The sequence below is a fragment of the Balaenoptera ricei genome, chromosome 20, assembly GCF_028023285.1.
Source record: "Balaenoptera ricei isolate mBalRic1 chromosome 20, mBalRic1.hap2, whole genome shotgun sequence".
NCBI lineage: Eukaryota > Metazoa > Chordata > Mammalia > Artiodactyla > Balaenopteridae > Balaenoptera > Balaenoptera ricei.
Genome location: NC_082658.1, coordinates 5,620,231 through 5,640,491, shown reverse-complemented (window position 1 = coordinate 5,640,491; position 20,261 = coordinate 5,620,231). Strand labels below are relative to the sequence as shown.

The 20,261-nt window shown below is 51.1% G+C and overlaps 1 protein-coding gene across 8 annotated transcripts in view; it reads left to right on the top strand.

Annotated features, from left to right (window-relative positions):
• Window positions 1-20,261, top strand: part of SLC39A11 (solute carrier family 39 member 11) — a 424,377-nt gene that overhangs the window by 80,299 nt on the left and 323,817 nt on the right. For 3 of the 8 annotated variants that reach the window (XM_059908944.1, XM_059908941.1, XM_059908943.1), the window contains exons 2-3: window positions 5,331-5,449; window positions 9,671-9,709. The exons of 1 other annotated variant lie outside the window; for it this stretch is intronic. In XM_059908944.1, the coding sequence (XP_059764927.1) occupies window positions 5,342-5,449; window positions 9,671-9,709 (147 nt within the window). In that variant the 5' untranslated portion in view covers window positions 5,331-5,341. Of the gene's footprint in view, window positions 1-1,896; window positions 1,988-5,330; window positions 5,450-9,670; window positions 9,710-20,261 lie in introns of those variants that run through there. 4 more of the 8 variants (XM_059908945.1, XM_059908942.1, XM_059908946.1 and 1 more) reach the window with 3 other exon arrangements.

Below are 20,261 nucleotides of genomic sequence, written 5' to 3'. Positions count from 1 at the left end.
AAAGACAGAGGCAATTTGTATGTTTGGGTTCGTGGTGTGTGTGTGTGTGTGTGTGTGTGTGTAAGGGGTTCAGTGGGAAAGATGGGAAATGGCAGGATTTGTCTCCTGGGGGTTGGCCACCCTGCTTTAGGGCACTGGCATGGTTCAAGGGAAGAGAGACGTTTTGCCGATCAGGGTGTCCCGTCCTATCCTGTGAGTCCTGAATGTCTGAGGCAGGAAGAACACCATCTCTGGAGTCAGCTGGGCGTGGTTTCCCATACCTCCCTGTCAACCTGGGCTCAATACAGAGCTTTCCTGAGCCTCGGTTTTCTTATCTGTAAAATGGGGTGTCTTAGTCCCTTTCATGCTGCTGTAACTAAATGCCACAGAGTGGGTTAGCTTATACACAACAGAAGTTTATTGGTCACAGTTCTGGAAGCTGGAAGTCTGAGATGAGGGTGCCAGCGTGATTGGGTGAGGGCCGTATCAGGGTTACAGACTTCTTGTGTATCCTCACGTGGCACATGGGGCAAGGGAGCTCTCTGGAGCCTGTTTTATAAGGATAGCAATGCCATTCATGAGGGCTCCACCCATGAAATTCATATGCCGAAGCCCTAACCCCCAATGGGACTGCATTTGGAGATAGAGCTTTCAGGAGGTAATGACGGTTAAATGAAGCCATAAGGGTGGGCTCCTCGTTTGATAGGACTGGAGGCGTTATAAGAAGAGGGAGAGAGAGAGATCCCTCTCTCTGCCTTCCTGTGCGTGTGCCAAGAAAAGGCCACGTGAGGACACAGTGAGAGGCAGCCATCTGCAAACCAGGAAGAGACCCTCACCAGGCACTGTGTCTGCACCTTGATCTTGGACTGATCTTGGACTTGCAGCCTCCAGAAGTGTGAGAAAACAGATGTCTATTGTTTAAGCCACCCAGTCTGTGGTATTTTCTTACGGCAGCCCGAGCTGACTAAGACAGCTGGTCTGGCTCTCTCCCTGGTCTGGGACTCTCCCGAAGGCAGAAACCACGTACTGTCACCACGCCGTCTTCCCTTCCTGGCCCAGTGCATGGATCTGGTGCAATCATCAGTGCCCACAACTATGGACAAAAGTGGTCTGCTCCTATTGGATCCTCTGGTCTGTGGCCACTGTGATTATGGGCAGTGTTTCTGGTTACCTCTGCTCGGGTCATCAGATAAAATACAGGACACCCGGTTACATTTGAATTTCGGATAAGCAACAAATATGAAATATGTCTTTAGCATAAGTATCTCCCCAATACTGCCCAGGATATACTTACACTAAAAAACTATTTGCTGTTTATCTAAAATTCAAATTTAACTGGGCATCCTGTCTTTATTTTTGGCTAAATCTAGCTATCTTACCCCATGGTCTTTTTCTAGAAGGCCTGGAGAACAAAGCAGCAGTTCTCAAAGAGGGGTCCCAGGACCAGAGTATCAGCAACAACTAGTTCAGAACAGAAGACCTCGGGCCCCGCCCAGGCTTCCAGAACCAGAAGCTCTGAGGGTGCCAGCATTCTGTGTTTTGACATCTCTCTGGGTGGTTCCACTGGGCGCTGTAGTTTGAGGGCCATTGACCTAGAGAAGGATGCTGATGGTGGGAGATTCCATTTCCCACCCTCTCCAAACGTGTCCTGCCCTGTTGCTCACCCAGGGCGTTGGACTCAGCTGCCAAAGTGTAGCAACATAAATGGTATCAGGGACGTTGCGAAAGGTGTCCTTTCCTTGGGTTTCTGGGGCTTCTTGGAAGATCGCAGAGGTTTCTGCAGGGCTCTGTTCCACCCGCCCGGATCTGCTCCCGAGCCCGCAGAGGCTGTGAACCAGAGAATTTATTCTCCCGGCCGGATCTGCCAATCGCAGCGGTGGGGGCGGGGCCTCACGGCCGGGGGACACGTGTGCGGGGAGGGAAGCAGGAAGTGACCGCGGAGTGGAGCCGGGGAGCCAGCGGCTGCGGGGCTGATGGAAGTGGAGTGGGGGCTTGAGAGGGCACCGAAGTGAGTCGGCTTTTCTCTCCTTCGGCGCCTTCGGTGGGGCTGGAGGCCCGGGGGCTGGGGCCAGCGCGACCAGAGCGTGGGACTCGGAAGGGCAGCCCCATGCAGTTTGGAAGGGGGGAGCCCCTGGGAGAGGAGGGGGTCGGAGGAGAAGCGGGGCGGCCTCGGCAGGTGGCAGAGGAGGGGGAGGGGTGCCCGGAGCCCCACCTCGGCCCCTCTCCAGGGCGAGCTGGAGGCTGTTGACCTGCCTTCCTTTGACAGTGGTTCCCCAAGATCTCCTTTTAATTTAGTGTTTCCCGGTGGGCCGGTGGGGGGGGGGGCCGGGAGCCCTGGGAACGGCCGTGGCCACAAGTCCAGCTGCTCCGAGTCCCCTCCCTCTGGTTCTGGGGGCCAGCGGGACCCCTTGAATTTGGCTGGGAATGCGGTTAAGATGCAGCAGGCCCGAGAGGGTGCATTTCTAATCAACCCCCAGGTCGGCCGGTCCTGGGACCACACTTTGAGTAGACAGGTATTAGAGAACATTCTCCGCAGTCACGTCAGCCCAAACCCGAATCATTTTGCTCAGTTCCACTCTCGAAGTCAGGACATGTATGTAGGTTTCGTGAAGTGCTCTTTCCACCTCTGCAACTTTTTCATTGGCATCTTGAAGCTGACTCTTGGAAGCAGGGTAACAGGTTTAAAAGGAAGAGAAAATAAATAAATCCTCTATCAGCCAGGAGCCGTGTGCTGCTACGTGTGGGGTGGTGCTGGCATCTTTAAAGCCGGAGCAGGCAGAGAATAATCCTGCCTTCTGCAAAGTAACCCAGGTTTATGTATTAGTATCAGCTCACAAGGAAGTCTGAGCCCCATTGCTGAAGCGGCTTTTGAGGTGCCCTGGCTGACCTTCCCTGCTCTCAAGGCGCTCCTGGTCTACCTGCTGGAGAAAACTTTCTGTCCTCTTGGGTCTCTGTGGCGGTGGCCCTGCTGGTCCCTCGTAGGGCAGGAGAACTCACTTTCTAAGTTCTTGGTCTTGTAGAAGTTGTTCCAGTTTTAGACCTGTGCTTTCCACTTTGATGTGCATAAGAGTACCCCCATGGAACTCGCTAAAATGCAGATTCTGATTCAGCAAGTCTGGGGTGGGGCCTGAGATTGTGCATTTCTAACTTAGCTCCTAAGGGCGCCTAGCGCTGCTGGTTCTGGGACCACCCTTTGAGTAGTGAGGATTTAAAACAGCAAATGGAAGAAACTTCTCCAAGGGCCACTGAGCTTGCGTTGCTGACAGTAAATCTGCTGTTGTAGGGATGGGAAGGATGGCGGCCTTGGTCTTCCCTCTGTGTCCCTTTTTCTTACATCTCAGGGTGCTCGGGTGTAAATAGAGTCTTGGAAGGGTGTTTTCCCCTCCCACTAGCCCCGGGAACACCCACGAGCTCCCTCGTTTGCCAGCCCACAAAACCCATGTTGACTTTGGCCCGTTGGTGAATGTAAACGGTTTCCTCTTTTCTGTAGTTGTTAAAAGGCACATTCAACGCTGAAAAACAAAGTTGTTTTTTTGTTATGACCTGTCTTGGACGGTAAGTACTGAGGAGATGGTAGCTATGTGCCTTTCTTTGTAAATGCTGTTTGAAATTTTATCCACGAGCATCTAGAAAAAGAAGGTTGGTGTAATGATCCAGATGTCTCGGTTTAGAGACAAACATGAACCATTGTCTTTAGGGTACCTTAACTAGATGACATGTAAAAAGGTGGTTTTTTTTTTTTTTTTTTTAATATTTGCTTTTCTTTATTTGGTGCAGTCATCATTCTGAACTCCACTTAGACTATGGGGACCCAATCGGAATCCAGAGATTCTGTTTCTCTCCGAGGTTTCCTGGCACCTCGGCTGAGCCTGGGCACAGCTGGGCTCACCTGGGCTTATCTGGGTTCACCTGGACTCACAGCCTTCCTAGGTCTGAATCCTGCTGTGTTGTTGACCCTCGTGGCATAAGAGGGCCCTTCCACCCTCTGCCCTGGTTTCCTTCCAGGGTCAGAGGCAGAATCTTCAGCTTTTGATCTGCAAGCTCAGGTTGCGGGCTCCTCACAGACCCCTAGGGCCTGGCAGGGCTGAGCCCAGTGGGGTCGTGTCCAGCCCTGTGGTTGCTGGAAGACAGCGGGGGCGGGGGGCGAGCTGAATGAGCCCTTTGAGATGAGGCCCTGAGCCCCAATGTTTATGTACCAAAATACAGGGCTTTTCAACCAACAGGTTTCTCCGCCTCGCAACTCTCCACAGGGAGCGTCTGATTCCCTGTCATTTTAGAGCTAGGATTGAAAACATGTCAAGTCTAGAGGCGATTCCCCAGCTTTGGGAGCAAGCGTGCTCAGTGGACTGGGGGAAATGCCCCTTGGGTCTCTGTTTCCTTGTTCTCGCTGAGTGTCCTATTCAAGTTAAGCTGGCCCTTTTCAATTCAACACATAGTTTTGGGGTGCCAGAAGGCCCTATTTTACAGGGGTGTCAAGTGGGAAAAAGCATCATCCCTGTTTTTAAGCAACGAATGATATAAAAGATGAAGGGGGCAAGCCCACACAAAGAAAACACCAAGGATGTGCCCTCGGACGGGAGTGGAGAGGAATCAGGGAAGCGTGGAATTGAAGTTGGTGTTAGGTGGGCAACAGAGGATTCACTGGGTCTGATGGCTGGAGGGCGGGGAGGAAGGCATGCTGGGAGGAAACCGGATAAAGAGAGACTTGGAGCTGGACCATCTGGGGCTTGTCGAAGGTTCTGGGAATAATTGGGTTGAGTTGGAATCCGATGCCCACGCAGGGTGCAGTGGTTGAACAGTTATTGGGCTAGTCGCAGGTCAGTCTATGGCGTGTACCCTTTGCAGGCCTTGGGAACCGCCGTGGGAACTGCCCCGGGGAGCTATTGGAAGTGTGATCAGGGTGTAGGTGGAAGAGCTTCAAGAGGGAATCGGAGCTAGTCACCTGTGTTTGGAGGAGACAGAACCGCTGATGGACGATAGGCAAGGCCAGGTAGAACAGGCAGAATGTGCCGGAAGGCTGCAGCCGCGGACCCTCCCATGCGCCCTCCCTCCAGGCTAAATAATTCACATTCTTTGCACTTCTTCTCTTTGGAACTATTTCCCAATGTTGTCCCTTCTGTCGTGGCATCTACTCCTCTGGCATCTCCCTACGTGTCCCCATGTCCCTCCTTTTGGAGTTAGATGATTTCCAGTACCCGGGGAGAAGCTGGATGAAGCCGCCCGACCTGCGCCGAGTCACTGAGGTCACTGAGGGATGGATGGCGGAAGGGTGCACGCCAGCAGCCCAGACGTGGGCCAGCTCGGGTGGAGGGACCGCGGGTGCTGACCCTCTCCTGCTCCTCTGCACACAGCTGTATCCAGCATGCTCCAAGGCCACAGCCCTGTGTCCCAGGCCTTGCTGGGGACCTTCTTCACCTGGGGGATGACGGCAGCCGGGGCAGCTCTTGTGTTCGTATTCTCTAGCGGACAGGTGAGTTGCCTCGGTTCGGTTCTGGGGGTTCTCGGGGACTCTCTTAGCGAGTTCTGAAACCACCCCTCCTCCGCCCAGCCGGGCTGCAGACTCGCTCGTGCCGCTGGGCACAGCTCCAGGTTGGGGTGACGTTGGCTCTGCCCCCTTTCCTCCCCTTGTCCCCTCCAGCTTGCTGCGCCCGTGCTCCTGGGTCCCCTGCTTCCCCTCTCCTGACTCAGAGGGAGCAGGAAGTGAGAAGACCAGGTACTCAGCCTCCTTGAGCCCTCTGCCTGATTTCTATCTTCCGTCTAGTTTCTCTTGGGTCCGGAGCAGGTGGTGATGTGCGTGAGGTTTGTACCTCTCCTGCCCTGTGGCCTTGAGTTAGAGATGGTTGAAAAGACCTTGGGGAAAAGGAAGCGGGGGGGTGGGGGGTGGGGGTGGGGTGGGGTGGGGGGGGCGGTCTGTCCGCTTCCTCTTTTACCCCATTTCCAGGCTCTTCATGGACTCCCTCACCCTCTTTGGGATGAATACACGCACACCTGCCTCCCAGGCTCCTATAGACCCCACATCTGCCCACCCCTCCCACCCCTGCACCCCTAGGTCCCCCAGACTCCACCTCTCCCTCCGCCACACGCTACACCCTCCTACACACTCCACGAAAACTCCCACGCTCCTCTCCCTCCCCTCGCCCCCCACCCCTACGCTGGCCCTGTGCATCCCACTCACATCCCCAGGGCCACACCCCCGTACACACCCCTCCCCTCCCCTCCCCACGCGCCTCTCCTCCCCTCCCCACGCGCCTCTCCTCCCCTCCCCACGCCCCTCCCCTCCCCTCCCCACGCCCCCCTCCTGTGCCCGAAAGTCCTTTCTTTCCTGCAACCTTGACCCCCCCAGTCCACGGCCTGGAACCATCAGCCATCGATACCTTGATGAAAGCGAAGCCCCTGCGTGGCTCACGCAGCCACAGACGCTGTAGGGGTGGTTAGCGAGCAAGTGATCGAGGAGCGAGGGAAGCGTGCTGGGAGGTTGATCTGGAAAGCAAAACCCATCTAGGAAGCCGGCCAGCCGGGCACTCTTGTGTTAGAGCCTGAAAAGCAGTGTTGATGTCGCCGACGAGGTGGGGCCTCCCCCACTGCCCTCCCCCGCCTGGGGAGACCCACATCCCCGAGGAGTCCCGGGTTACTGTCGACAGGTGACCAAACCCTCCTCCCGTTTCCTGACAGCCACGCCAGGTCTTCTGGGGTCCCGTCCTCACGCCCTTCTGGGGCAGAGCATCTTCACTATCTCATCTCATCTCATCTTCAGTTTCTTTTGCGTTGAGAAGGCGAGATCTGAGTCGAAATAGCTGGGGTCTAACTGGCCCAGCTGGCCCTGGAGACCCGAGTGGAACTCCACAGCCCCGTGTGGCCCCGGCCGATGCTATAGGGGCTCCTGAGAAAGGGAGAAGCCATCGCAGAGGTGCCCCCTTCCCCTTGGGAGCCGCAGAGCCACTCGTTTGTCTCGCGTTAGTGTAATCCCCAGGCCAGTAGGAGGAACTGCTGAGTCCTTTCTCTGTGTGGAGGCACACGGGGGTCCCCGAGACCACCCACGCGTTTGGTGATTCGCTAGACTCCGAGGACTCAGCGTCGAGTTGTTCTCTTGGCTCAGGTTTATTACAGCGAAAGGACACACGATAGCGTCAGCAAGACAGAGACGGTCAGGGTCTGGAGAAACCTGTGCCCAGATTTGGGATCCAGTGCCCCCTTCCCCCCGTGAGGGGGCACAGAGCGTGCTCATTCCCCCAGCAACGAAAATGCAGTAACACGTGGACCACGTGTCAGCCCAGGGACGCCCAGTGCAGACTCGGGCCCCAGGGTTTTTACTGGGGACTGGTCACGTGGGCATCTGTGCTGAGCTCCCAACCCAAATCCCAGACTCAAAGAAGGAAAGCAGGTGTCGTGCACAAATCACCTTGTTTGTGGAACAGGCACAGGGACCCACCCTTACTGGTCAGGGAGTGGGGCGAGCAGTCCCAGTGCCAGCTTCCCAGAAACCAGCCAAGGACTAACCTTGAAAGTGGGACCTTCTAAAGATAGCAGGCCCAGGTGGGCTGTGTGAGCCCTCTCTGCGCAGGAGGGGTGCGGGAGGAGTGGGGAGGGATTACAGTGTGAGGGGATAAAGCCAGCCGTAGACGTGAGCGCACAGGGGTTGGCTCTTCCCCTCCCGCTCCCTGGTGAACCTCCGTTTTCGCCCAACTAGAATGGGGGCTGTGGTGATGGTCCCTTGGGATAGTAGACACTCAGCCATCTGCCCTCTGCTGCTGTTGGCAACATTGGCTCAACTTCACTCAGGATTCATTTTCTAGATTGAAAAACTCATGTTGTAATTGTAGGAAACTTGGAAAATATGGAAAAGCTGAAAGAAATAATAAAAAAGTTCGTGATCCCACTTCTCTGAAAGGAAAACTGAACATCTTTGTTCAAATTTATTCAGCTGTATTTGAGTATACATAAGTACAGACCTATCTGTTTTCTTTACATAATGAGAAGAAACTGTCTGTGATTTTTTATAACCAGCATTTCTCACTGGATGTTATAAGTACCCCTCCCTATCCCTAAATGGTTTTTTGGTTATTTTGATTACTCTGGTTACTTAAATGGCTGTAGAATATCCCGCCATAAAAATGCATTGCAGTTGAGTTAGCCAGTCCCCAACCGCTGGACAATTAGTTTATGTCTCTTTTTCTTGCTTCTAGAAATAGTGTTATGACGAACATGAATCTTTGAGCACACATCTGATTAGTTCCTTGAGACAAATGTCTGAAAGTAGAAGAACAGGTTTACTGATCTTAAGAAACATATAATGCTTCTCCTTTCAGGATCCAGAGGAATGCTGAAAGGATGATTCTACCTGACTTTTGAATTATATCTGTCTGCTTTGATTAAATTAGTTGATTAGACCAACTTGGCTTATGTCGTGGCATGCCTAGAGAAGAATGTCATTTGTGTGGCTCACTGGGGTCAGAACCTTCCATCCACCCCCTAGCCACACAGAGGTGGGGAGAGGGTGCCTGTAGCCGGTGATGATTACCTGGCAGCACTAGCTTCCCAGACCTCACTGGGAGGCTCAGGGATTGGGGTGATAAACATCTCAGCGTATCTGTAGTGTGTCCATGTGGCTATAGATTATATCCCTAACTTAGGCCACTTCCTAAAAAAAACCCCAAAAAACCCTTTTTATTGAAATCTACGAAGCAGATAGAAAAATGCACATTTTATAAGTGTACAGCTTGATAACTTTTCACCAGTGAAAATAGTACCCAGATCAAGTGCTGGAACAGGACCAGCCCCCCATCCCCCCGCTCCCACCAGCCCTTTTAGGGTCCCTTCCAATCACTGCCCCCCACCCCTTACCTGCACTCCAAGGGCATCCCCTCTCCTGCTCTCCAACAGCAGAGATTCGTTTTCTCTGTTTTGTATAGTATAAAAATGGAGTAATTGTATAGTATATGCTCTTCTCTGTCGGGCTGATTTCACCCTATTTATTTTCCAGTCTACTGAATGCCCTTGCCTGACTGTGAGCTCCATTCACGTATATATGTGTGTTCTCATTTCCATATGGTGTTCTGTTGTATGCACACAACCTAATGGTGTATCCATTCTGCTCTTGGTGGGCTTTTGGGTAGTTTCTAGTTTTCAGCTCTCACAAATAATGCCGCAAAGAGCATTTTTGTACATGCGTCTGGTGAATCCAAATATGCATTTCTGTTAGGTAGTTATGCGTGGCACTGCTGGGTCGTAGGGTATGCTTGTGAAGGTTTACTTCTAGTGGGTGCTGCCAGCTTTGCGAAGTGGCTGTACCAGTTTGTACTGCCTCTTTCAGTGTGGGAGGATTTTGGTTGGTCCACATGCTCCTTGCCAGTACTGGTCAATTTCCATCTTTTAGACCAGCTACTTACTCAAGGTTTATAGCCATAATTCACAGGGAGAGCCGAGAAAGAGGCAAAACACGTGGACCAATGAAAAGCAAGGGTCACACTGAAAGAATGCTGTGATTGGCTGTGGGATGGATGGAAGGTTTTAAAAAAAATTTTTCCCCCTGGTTCTTGGCCCATTTTATAAAGACTTGGGTCCAGGATTCCAGATAGGTTCGCAAAGTGAGGCATGGGCCAGACTTTATTCATGTGGCTCTCTTAGGCCTATGGTTTCCTCTTGTCCCACGGAACATCCCTTAGAAACTGAAACATCTTGTTTTCATTTTCAGAGGCGGATCTTAGATGGAAGCCTTGGTTTTGCTGCAGGGGTAAGTAGCACGTGGTAGGAGGGATGTAAGTGGAGGATGTTTATTCTGTTATTTCTCTGCCAAGGGGTATTTCCAGTTTCTCCGCCTGCGGCCAAGCTGCATCTCTGTGATCTACAGGTGCTAATGGCTCCCTCTTCTCGCTGACCCTGTTTGCATCCAGCGTACTAAATGCCCCTGCCTCTCCTTAGACAGTGAAAGAAGCTTGTTGGCACCTGTCTCAGGACTTGTAAATAAGTATTTCCAATAAGATAATATTTAGGAAGGGCTTAGCACAGAGCTTTGCTGGCACTAATTAAATATTCTCTTTCTCTCCTCCTCCTCACCCTTGAAAGACCTTATATTATAGACATTATCTTTTTTTTTTTGGCTGTGCTGGGTCTTTGTTACTGTGCGCGGGCTTTCTCTAGTTACGGCGAGAGGGGGCTACTCTTGGTTGCAGTGCGCGGGCTTCTTATTGCAGTGGCTTCTCTTGTTGCAGAGCACAGGCTCTAGGCACGCGGGCTTCAGTAGTTGTGGTGCTCGGGCTCAGTAGTTGTGGCTAGTGGGCTCTAGAGCTTGGTAGGTGTGGCGCACGGGCTTAGTTGCTTTGCAGCATGTGAGATCTTCCTGGACCAGGGATCGAACACATGCCCCCTGCATTGGCAGGTGGATTCTTAACCACTGTGCTACCAGGGAAGTCCCCAAGACAGTTTCAAACATGTAAAAAAGTGGAGCGAATCCTATGAGGCACCCTAGGTACCCACCACCCAGCTTCAATCATTATTGACATTTTGCTAATCTCATTTCACGTGTTTCCCCCTCCTCCCACCCCATATTCTCGGGAGGTGGAATATTGTGTAAAAGCAAATCTTAGACATCATGTGATCTTACTTGTAAATTCAACGCACAACTCTAATTGAATGACTCTTTCTTTCTCTTTCTCTCTCCTTTCTTTCCTTCCTCCCTCTCTTTCCCTCCCTTCCTTCCTTCCTTCCTTCCTTTCTTTCTCTCTCTCCTTCTTTCTTCCTCCCTCCCTCCCTCTCTCTCTTTCTCTCTCCCTTCCGTCCTCTCTCTCTTTCCTTCCTTCCTTCTTTCTTTCTTTCTCTTTCTTCTCTTTCTATCTTTTCTTTCTTTCTTTCTTCCTTTCTTCCTTCCTTTCTTTCTTTCTTCCTGTCTTTCTCTCTCTTTTTCTGTCTTTCTTGCCTCACCATGCGGCTTGCAGGATCTCAGTTCCCCGACCAGGGAATGAACCTGGGCCACAGCAGTGAAAGCACTGAATCCTAACCACTAGGCAACCAGGGAACTCCCTGAATGACTTTTTTTAAAAAAACATAATCACCATGGTATTATCACACCTACCAAAATTAATAATTCCTTATTATTATCCAACACTTAATTCACACTCAAACTTCCGCCATTTTAAAAAAAAATTGTCTTCTAAAATTGTTTTCTTAGAATCAGGATACAAACAAGATTTTCATATTGAATTTGTTTCATACTGAATTGTTTTAGTCGCTTTTATTCTTTAACAGTACCCACCGCCCCCCCGCCCCCCGCTGCCTTTTTCCCCCACGCTAGTAATATGTTAGAGAAACTGGATCATTCATCTGTAGACTGTCCCACATTCTGACTTCGACAGATTGCTTCCTTATGGTGCTGTTGAACTTGTTCCTCTGTCCCCTGGGTCTCCTGTAAGCTGGGAGTTGGACCTCAAGGCTTACTTAATGCAGATTCCATTTTCCAGGAATGAATCACATGAATCACCGTCATAGTGGTGCTGTGTATTCCAGTCGCATCAGTCACATCAGAAGGCATGTTAATATGTGGTTTTTCCTTTTGGTTGCTCAGAATTTGGTTCCTTTCTCCTCTTTTTGTAGTTCTGTGATCCGCAAAACCTGACCCGGGTGTGGGACCTCCCGAAAGTCCTCTGAGTCAGCAGCTGTGAGACTGGCATCCGTGGAGACATTCTGGGTGTTTCACAGGGCATGGAGAGTGGTCACAAAATCAGTTCCCAGGTCCTCAGCTTCCAGTTTTGTTCTCTTTCCCCAAACTGCTCTGCCTGAGAATACCCCAGTGGCAGGTTCTGTCTTCCCACCTTCCCCGACACAGTTGTCCTCTCCTACTTTACGAAAGGAAGATGCACTCTTGCCTTAGTTCCTTGTCTTTGGGTAGCAGCATCTCCACGCACAGATGGAGGGACCCTTGGCATGTTGGTGCTCAGGTGGAGATAGTGAAGGACTTGAACCACTGATCGCTGGACACACATCCTTTAGCAATTCAGAGACTGTCCCGTCCTTTGAATCAAATTGTTAGCAGAGAAATCCTTTAATGTAGGGAATTCCCTGGTAGTCCAGTGGTTAGGACTCAGCACTTTCACTGCCAAGGGCCTGGGTTTGATCCCTGGTCAGAGAACTAAGATCCCACAAGCTGTGTGGAGTAGCCAAAAAAAAAAAAAAGCCTTTAATGTAAATGTCCATGGTGGACCACTCTGGGATTTTGAGCCTCCTTGGATAGAGTTCAAAGAACAAAATGACAATATTATAACAATATATCTATTTTTTTCTATCTTCTTTACATGAACACGTTTTCTCTTTGTTTACTTTAAGAAAAGAAAGAACCCAAAGAAAAATAGAAATAAAATTGATGCTTAGCCCTGTCTTATTCTAGCAATAACTTCTTAATGTTTATTCACAGTTATATGAATGAATTGAAAAAATAAGAAAAAAAGCCTCATCCATGAGAATATGCATTTCCAAGAATATTTTACTTTTGAGTGTCTAATAATTATGAAACAGCATATTCAATTTTTGTTATTGTGAATGTGTTCTTGACCACTAATAGTTCTAAATTTGTTTATTTATTTATTTATTTATTTATGGCTGGGTTGGGTCTTCGTTGCTGCGTGTAGGCTCTCTCTGGTTGCGGTGAGCGGGGGCTACTCTTAGTTGCAGTGCATGGGCTTCTCATTGTTGTGGCTTCTCATGTTGCGGAGCACGGGCTCTAGGTGCGTGGGCTTCAGTAGTTGTGGCACGTGGGCTCAGTAGTTATGGTGCATGGGCTTAGCTGCTCCGCGGCATGTGGGATCTTCCCGGACCAGGGCTAGAACCCGTGTCCCCTGCATTGGCAGGCGGATTCTTAACCACTGCGCCACCAGGGAAGCCCCTCGACCACTAATGTTTTAATGGTCACTCAATCCAGGAAATTGTTATTTAAGCAGTTGGAGCCCTAGATTCACAGGGAATTTTTAAAAATTAAATGGAAATGTATAGAAATATTTTTTTGCAAAGCAGTATGATAAAGAAACCAGTGATAGACTTTCTAGCATAAAATGTAAGTTGCTCTAGGATAAAATTCTGTGGGGAAATGCAACTGAAGTACAAATCGAGGAGAAAAAAGAATGACGTACATTTTTTGACTTTTGAAGAAGAGCTTGCACGTGTGGTTTTGCGTGTAGAATGTAACCCTCGAACAGAAAAGTGCATTAGACATAAACGCACAGCTTAGTTTGTGTATATTTTTAAGTGGATAATGGGAGAGTCAAATCCCTGTGCTGTTTATTTTTATTTATTTATTTGGCTGCAACGCACGGCTTGCAGGATCTTATTAGTTCCTCCACCAGGGGTTGAACCTGGGCCCCGGCAGTGAAAGTGCTGAGTCTTAACCACTGGACCACCAGGGAATTCCTTCTCTATGCTGTTTAGTCCATTTAAACGACTGATGAAACAAGTTTTATTTAAACACATCAATATTTACATGCCAGAATTTGTGTCTTTTGCGACTCTTTAAATTTGAGATGAAAATATTTTATTTTTTATTTTTATTGTTTGAATTTTATTGAAGTATAGTTGATTTACAGTGTTGTGTTAATTTCTGCTGTATAGCAAAGTGATTCAGTTTTACATATGTATATTCTTCTTCATATTCTTTTCCGTTATGGTTTATCACATCATAGTGAATGCAGTTCTCTGTGCTATACAGTGGGACCTTGTTGTTTATCCATTCTGTATATAATAGTTTACATCTGCTAATCTCAAGCTCCCAATCCATTCCTCCCCCATCCCCTTTCCTCCTTGGCGACCACAAGTCTGTTCTCTGTTTCTGTGAGTCTGTTTCTGTTTCGTAGATAAGTTCATTTGTGTCATATTTTAGATTGCACATATAAGTGGTATCATATGGTATTTGTCTTTCTGACTTACTTCACTTAGTATGATGATCTCTAGGTCCATCCATGTTGCTGCAAATGGCATTATTTCATTCTTTTTTATGGCTGAGTAATAGAAAACATTTTAAATGTCAATTTCAAAATGAGTGAGAGGATACCTAGTTTTTCAAAATTCTTGTAGAGGTTACACAGATACAAAGTTTTCAGAACTGTGTTCTGTGCTGACCTGGCACTTGGGTGTCCTGATCTAGTTTACTCTTTTAGGCCAAAAGCCTTTGTAAGATTTATATAACAAAAGACAAAACCCAAGATGAAACAAGGAGAGAAACAAACAAACAAAAAACAGGTGGAGTATACCAGTCTTCAGGACATGTAAGAATGAATTTGGGAGCGTTAAAACATGAAAAGTTAAGAGTTCCTTAAAGAAACATCATCAGACCAGTGTTTTATGTTCTTTTCACTATGAGGATCTAAAATAGTTCTACTTCTGAGTTTTAAAATAGTTGGTGGAAAAAAAGAGATTCTAAAAGTTATCTTTGTGTCTTTATTAGAAAATAAGTCATTTACTTTTCTAACAGTGACCTTGAGAATATGCTAGTTGCACAGAGGAGCTCCTGACCAGTCTCCCGATGCAGGGAGAAAAGTAAAAGCTTGGTGGGGGAGACAGCTGGGACTCAAACTCAGGAAAATTCAGTGGCATTGGTGACTAGAAGTGGATTCTTGTAAATGCCTCCCCAAACTAGAGAAAGGCAATAGAGCCCCAGTAGTCCAAGCTGTAAGATTTGCTTGTACTTATCATGGACCGATTTATATTTAATACAGTCAACCTACCGCGCACCGCAACAAAGAGTAGCCCCCTGCTTGCCGCAACTAGAGAAAGCCTGTGCGCAGCAACAGACCCAATGCAGCTATAAATACATAAATAAAATAATTTTTTAAAAAAAATCTTAAAAAAAAAAAGACGAAGAAGAAAATCCCCTTTCCTTTCCCACTGGCTTCCCAGAGGTCACCGCCATTAACCCTGAGTGTGTATCTTTGGAGAACTTTTATGATGCACATACAAAGTGTCAGGACAGTTAGATGTGCCGTAGTGCCTGATACCTTAAAGGCTTTGCTTCTTCAACACTGCTTTCAGGTGCTTTGAATCTAGAAAAAGGGAGACCTGGCCATCAGACATTTGACTGGGGTCCCATTGTACCTTGCACAGATGTAACATGTTTCTATAGTCAGTTCTGCGTACATTTATGTATGTGTCATATGTGTATTAAAATCTGTCTCCAATATAATGCTGCAGTGACATTAATACAGTACATAACTGTGCACTGCAACAAGTATTTCTGTGAGAGAGATTCCCAGGACGAAGGACGTAGGTATTTTTTTTTAATTTATTATTATTATTTTAAAATATCACTTAGCTGTTGCATTTATTTTATTTATTTTTTATTTGTGGCTGCGTGCGGGCTTTCTCCAGTTGCGGCGAGCGGGGACCACTGTTCACTGCGGTGCGCGGGCCTCTTACTGCAGTGGCTTCTCTTGTTGCGGGGCACGGGCTCTAGGCGCACGGGCTTCAGTAGTTGTGGCACGTGGGCTCAGCAGCTACGGCTCGCGGGCTCCGGAGTGCAGGCTCAGCAGCCGTGGCGCATGGGCCCAGTTGCTCTGCGGCGTGTGGGATCTTCCCGGACCAGGGCTCGAACCCGTGTCCCCTGCACTGGCGGGCGGATTGTTAACCACTGCACCACCAGGGAAGCCCCTCTGATGTCTCCTTTTCTGTGAACTAACTAGGAATCTCTAAATCAGTGTATATTCTCTCTCAAGGAGGAAACACTTGTGTGGAATAAATATGACCATGAAACTGCAGAAGAGAAAGATAGGCTACCAGTCAAAAAACTTACTTCTAGGCATGAAAAGGCAGTTTAATATCTATTATTTAATCCCATAGGGAGCTGGCTCTTTATGAAAGACGTGATTTTTCTTAAGGAGATTTTGGCTGAGTCTGCTTTTGTGCCGCAAGTGGTGAGTGATGTTTTCTCCAAATAACTGGCTCGCTGTTGGAAGTTAATGATGCTCCAGTGATGGCCTTTGAGTCTGGAGGGCTGATGGTGACCAGCTGTTCTCCATTTCCATGGAGAAATGGATGGGAAGAAATGGACTTAAACTGTAGCATGAGAGATTCAGGGAGGAGATTTCAGCCAGATCCATTGGAAAGGTTTCTTCTAGAGTAAATAGGAGAGAGAGAAGGGCCAGGGGTGCAGAGTAGCCATTGAATTGGGGCTTCAGAAAGCCTAGCTTTTATACTCCTGGCTCTACAGCTCCTGGATTACGAAGTAATAATTGCCGTTACCTTTTCTCCTTCTTCCTGCCTGAGAGATAGGGAAGCCTGGTATGTCCTAATGGAGGTTTTTCAACGTGAGGTCTTTTGGACCACACTGAAATGGGCCGGGCCACCATCAGACAGTATGAGTACTCTAGTGGGCCCTGATGAGGCTCCTGCCAAGATCGTTGCTGTGTGTTTCCCTGATTTTCCTCCTTAGGAGGCTGAGCGAGGGGAAGGGCCCCCGATGACCTCCCGGGGATGCTGAAGCAGTGTGGACCTTGAGCGGGTTCCATCCTCAGCATCACTCGGACTGTGGACAGGTTACCTTGGAAGTTTCTTGGCTGTTGTCCCATGCGGACTCCTCTCTTAAATCTGCTTTTTCAAGATTTGAGGAACCAGGGAGCCCCAGGGACTCCTAGATTTTACTCTCTGCAGCTTTTTTCTTGCACTGGGATGCCAAGACCAGGGAGGTGATGTTGGTCTGTTCTAGGGCTAAGGCCGCCCTTTTGGTGGGTGCTCAGTGCAGGGAGGGCATATTCCAGGGTGGGCTTGGCGGGACTTTGAGCCACCTGTCACAGGGGTCTCATGTGACAAGGTGGATGTGGCCCAGTGCAGGAAGAAGATGTGGGGCTGGGCTCTCCTCTTTTCTTTTTTTGGCCGTGCCACATGGCATGTAGGATCTTAGTTCCCCGACCAGGGATCGGACCTGTGCCCCCTGCATGGGGAGCGGGGAGTCTTAACCACTGGACCGCCAGGGAAGTCCTGGGAAGGGCCCTTCTCTAACCAGGACTATTCACTATTCAGGATGCTTGTCATTAAGGAACACCTGCCACTTCTCCACAAGGCACTTTCTTTTTAAAGGTCTCAAATGACCAGTTTCCGGTGGGAAACTTCTGTGTCTCAGCTGAATGTCCTCAAGCCATGCCAAGGCCAGGCAGGAGACACTGAACGCATCACAGGGGACAAGCCTGATTTTTGGCCGGCGCCCCCAGCCCCCAGACAGTAGTGGTTCCTGTGGGCGCGAGGACGACGTGGTGACAGCTCTGCCCCCGGGCCCTCCCCTCACCCTGTGGGCACCAAGATGAGGCCCTGCCTTCCCAGCACATCCTGACTCCACACTGCGGGGGGGGGGGGGGTGGGGGCGGGGGGGGAGCGAGGTCTTGCTGCAGGGGAAGCGGGGGTGGTGAGGCGAGAGGGGAAGAAAGGAGAACGGGAAGAAAAACACTCGGGAAGGAGACATGATGATTATCCTTATTGTCTTTTTTCTTTTCCATTTCATGCTTCAGACTTCCAGCGCCCTTGTAAGCAGTGCAGGGGAGGAAGTGATACTTGTTGCCTTCTCTCTGCGGTGATGGGAAGGAACCGCGTTTGCGTTGGTGGCAGCGCCCACATGTCTGAGCATCTGGGGTGGGGCGGCCCCGAGCCTGCCCAGGGCCCCAGACCGAGGTTGTTACCTCCCGGCCCCGTCTCGCCCCATCGCCTGTCCTCTCCTTCCCCACGTGCATCCTTGGGCAGCCTCCACTCTCATGGCCTGGCGACCCCTGTTGCCTGCTTTCTCTCTCTGCCTTTCCTTGTGGTCCTGGGCTGACTGTACAGTTGGTCCAGGGCACCATCCTGGGGGAATATCTGTTCCTCTTTGTCTGGGGGCCTCCTCCCCTGCTCCCGTGAAGAAGGAGGTGTGAGTGTACGTCAGTGGCCCGCCGGGCTTCAAATAGTCAGATGTGAGTGCCCCAGAGTCACAGTAACTCCTCCCCTCGCCTCCCCTCCCCTCCCCTCCCCTCCTCTCCCTCCCCTCCCCTCCCCTCCCTCCCCTCCCCTCCCTCCCCTCCCCTCCTCTCCCTCCCCTCCCCTCCCCTCCCTCCCCTCCCCTCCCTCCCCTCCCCTCCCCTCCCTCCCCTCCCCTCCCTCCCCTCCCCTCCTCTCCCTCCCCTCCCCTCCTCTCCCTCCCCTCCCCTCCCCTCCCTCCCCTCCCCTCCCTCCCCTCCCCTCCTCTCCCTCCCCTCCCCTCCCCTCCCTCCCCTCCCCTCCCTCCCCTCCCCTCCCTCCCCTCCCCTCCTCTCCCTCCCCTCCCCTCCTCTCCCTCCCCTCCCCTCCCCTCCCCTCCCCTCCCCTCCCCTCCCCTCCTCTCCCTCCCCTCCTCTCCCCTCCTCTCCCTCCCCTCCCCTCCTCTCCCTCCCCTCCCCTCCCCTCCCTCCCCTCCCCTCCCCTCCCTCCCCTCCCCTCCTCTCCCTCCCCTCCCCTCCTCTCCCTCCCCTCCCCTCCCCTCCCCTCCCCTCCCCTCCCCTCCTCTCCCTCCCCTCCTCTCCCCTCCTCTCCCTCCCCTCCCCTCCTCTCCCTCCCCTCCCCTCCCCTCCCTCCCCCCTCCCCTCCCCTCCCTCCCCCCTCCCCTCCCCTCCTCTCCCTCCCCTCCCCTCCCCTCCCTCCCCCCTCCCCTCCCCTCCCCTCCTCTCCCTCCCCTCCCCTCCCCTCCTCTCCCTCCCCTCCCCTCCCCTCCCTCCCCCCTCCCCTCCCCTCCCCTCCCCTCCTGTATTCCAGGCACTGTGTCAAGTGCTGAGCAGTTGAAAAAGTGCCAGGAGAGAGGGTCTCTGTCTTTAAGGGAGTTCTGATCTAGCAGAGGGGCAGGCACACTACACCAGTGGTCCAAGTCCAGCCCTCTGTCTGGTTTTTTTTCCCCCCACTGTCTGTTTTTGTAAACGGAGGTTTATGGGAACCCAGCCACGCCCATTTGTTGACATATCAATATTATCAGCGGCTGCTTCTGCGTTACCACAGCAGCCCTGGAGAGCTGCAGCAGGGCTACAACACTATCTGGCGTTTTACCGAAGTTTGCTGATCCCTGATGTAGTTGCAGGTGATGCACCTCGGGGACCACAGCTCTGTGCTGTGCAGGGCCCCCGGCTGGAGGTCGTGGAACGTTCCCTGGAGTGTCCGATGTTCCCGAGTTGGTGATTTCCTGGGGGCCTGGCCTTTGCTCCTGAAGTCACTGCTGCCGCTTCCCTGTGCTGGATGGGGGCCTTTAAGAATCTCCAGGGAATGGCTTTGCAGTGAAGCGTGATGAGTTATGTGGACCCTTTTGCTCAGTTGTCCTTGTCACATAAGGCACGCTGTGGCCATCAAGACGGACAGCCACAGGTGAACGTGTGCAATTTGAGATGGTGAAATAAAGCCAGGTGTCCCCCAGCTCAAACCGAACTCAACTTTGCCACTGTCATTGGCACCCATGGTCTAGCAGAGTGAGCTGACTTGGCCTAGCGTCCTTGGTGGTTTGATTCCAGGGAGCTCTCTGGCTTTGGGGAAGCTCCCTTCCTTCCGATGCAGTGGTTCACCACCCTGGCTGCACGTTAGAATCACCTGGAGAGATGTGAAAAGCCCCATGCCCTGGACGCACCCTGGGACTACATCAGAATCTCCAGGGGGTGGGATGAGGCTTCAGTAGTTTCTAGAGCCCTCCCCCCTTCAGTAGTTTCTAGAGCCCCCTCCCCCTTCCCCCTCCCGTCCCTGTGATTGCGTTGTGCGGCCAAAGCTGAGAACCCCTGTTATGATGGGAACCGTGGTTTAGTGAAGGGTGAGCTGGGGTTTCGAAAAAGCAGACTCCCTTCAGAGGCTCCCTACCTCTGTGGGGCTAAGGATCCAGCAGAGCCAGCACGCTGGGCTGGGGTCCTGGTTAGAGGAGCAGTGCACGTGGAGGCTGGGGCCTTGCAACTTGGACGGGGAGCCCAGGAGGAGGCCCCCGCCTCTGGTCTCCATGGAGGCTGCCACAATGGAGTCCACCGCGCACTTGGCAGCTGGCTCCCGAGGCTGGCTGGACTTGACACCAGCCTGGGGTGAAAGGGGACAGTTGTTGTACGAGAGAGGTGTATTTTCCAGTTGGTCAAGCGATGGTGGACATCCGCCATCTGGGAACTCAGGCTCTTCCTCGGGGCTCCTTGGCCCTCGCAAATGAAGGATGGGAGGCAGAATCTTTACTGTTTGGAGACCTTGAGCCTGAGTTTAGATTCTCCCTTCATGCACTGTCCTCCTTGGATCACGTACTGCGTCTGAAAAAAAAAATCTCAGGACTGGTGGGCCCTTCTGGGAGTCCTCAGACAGGGCAGTGT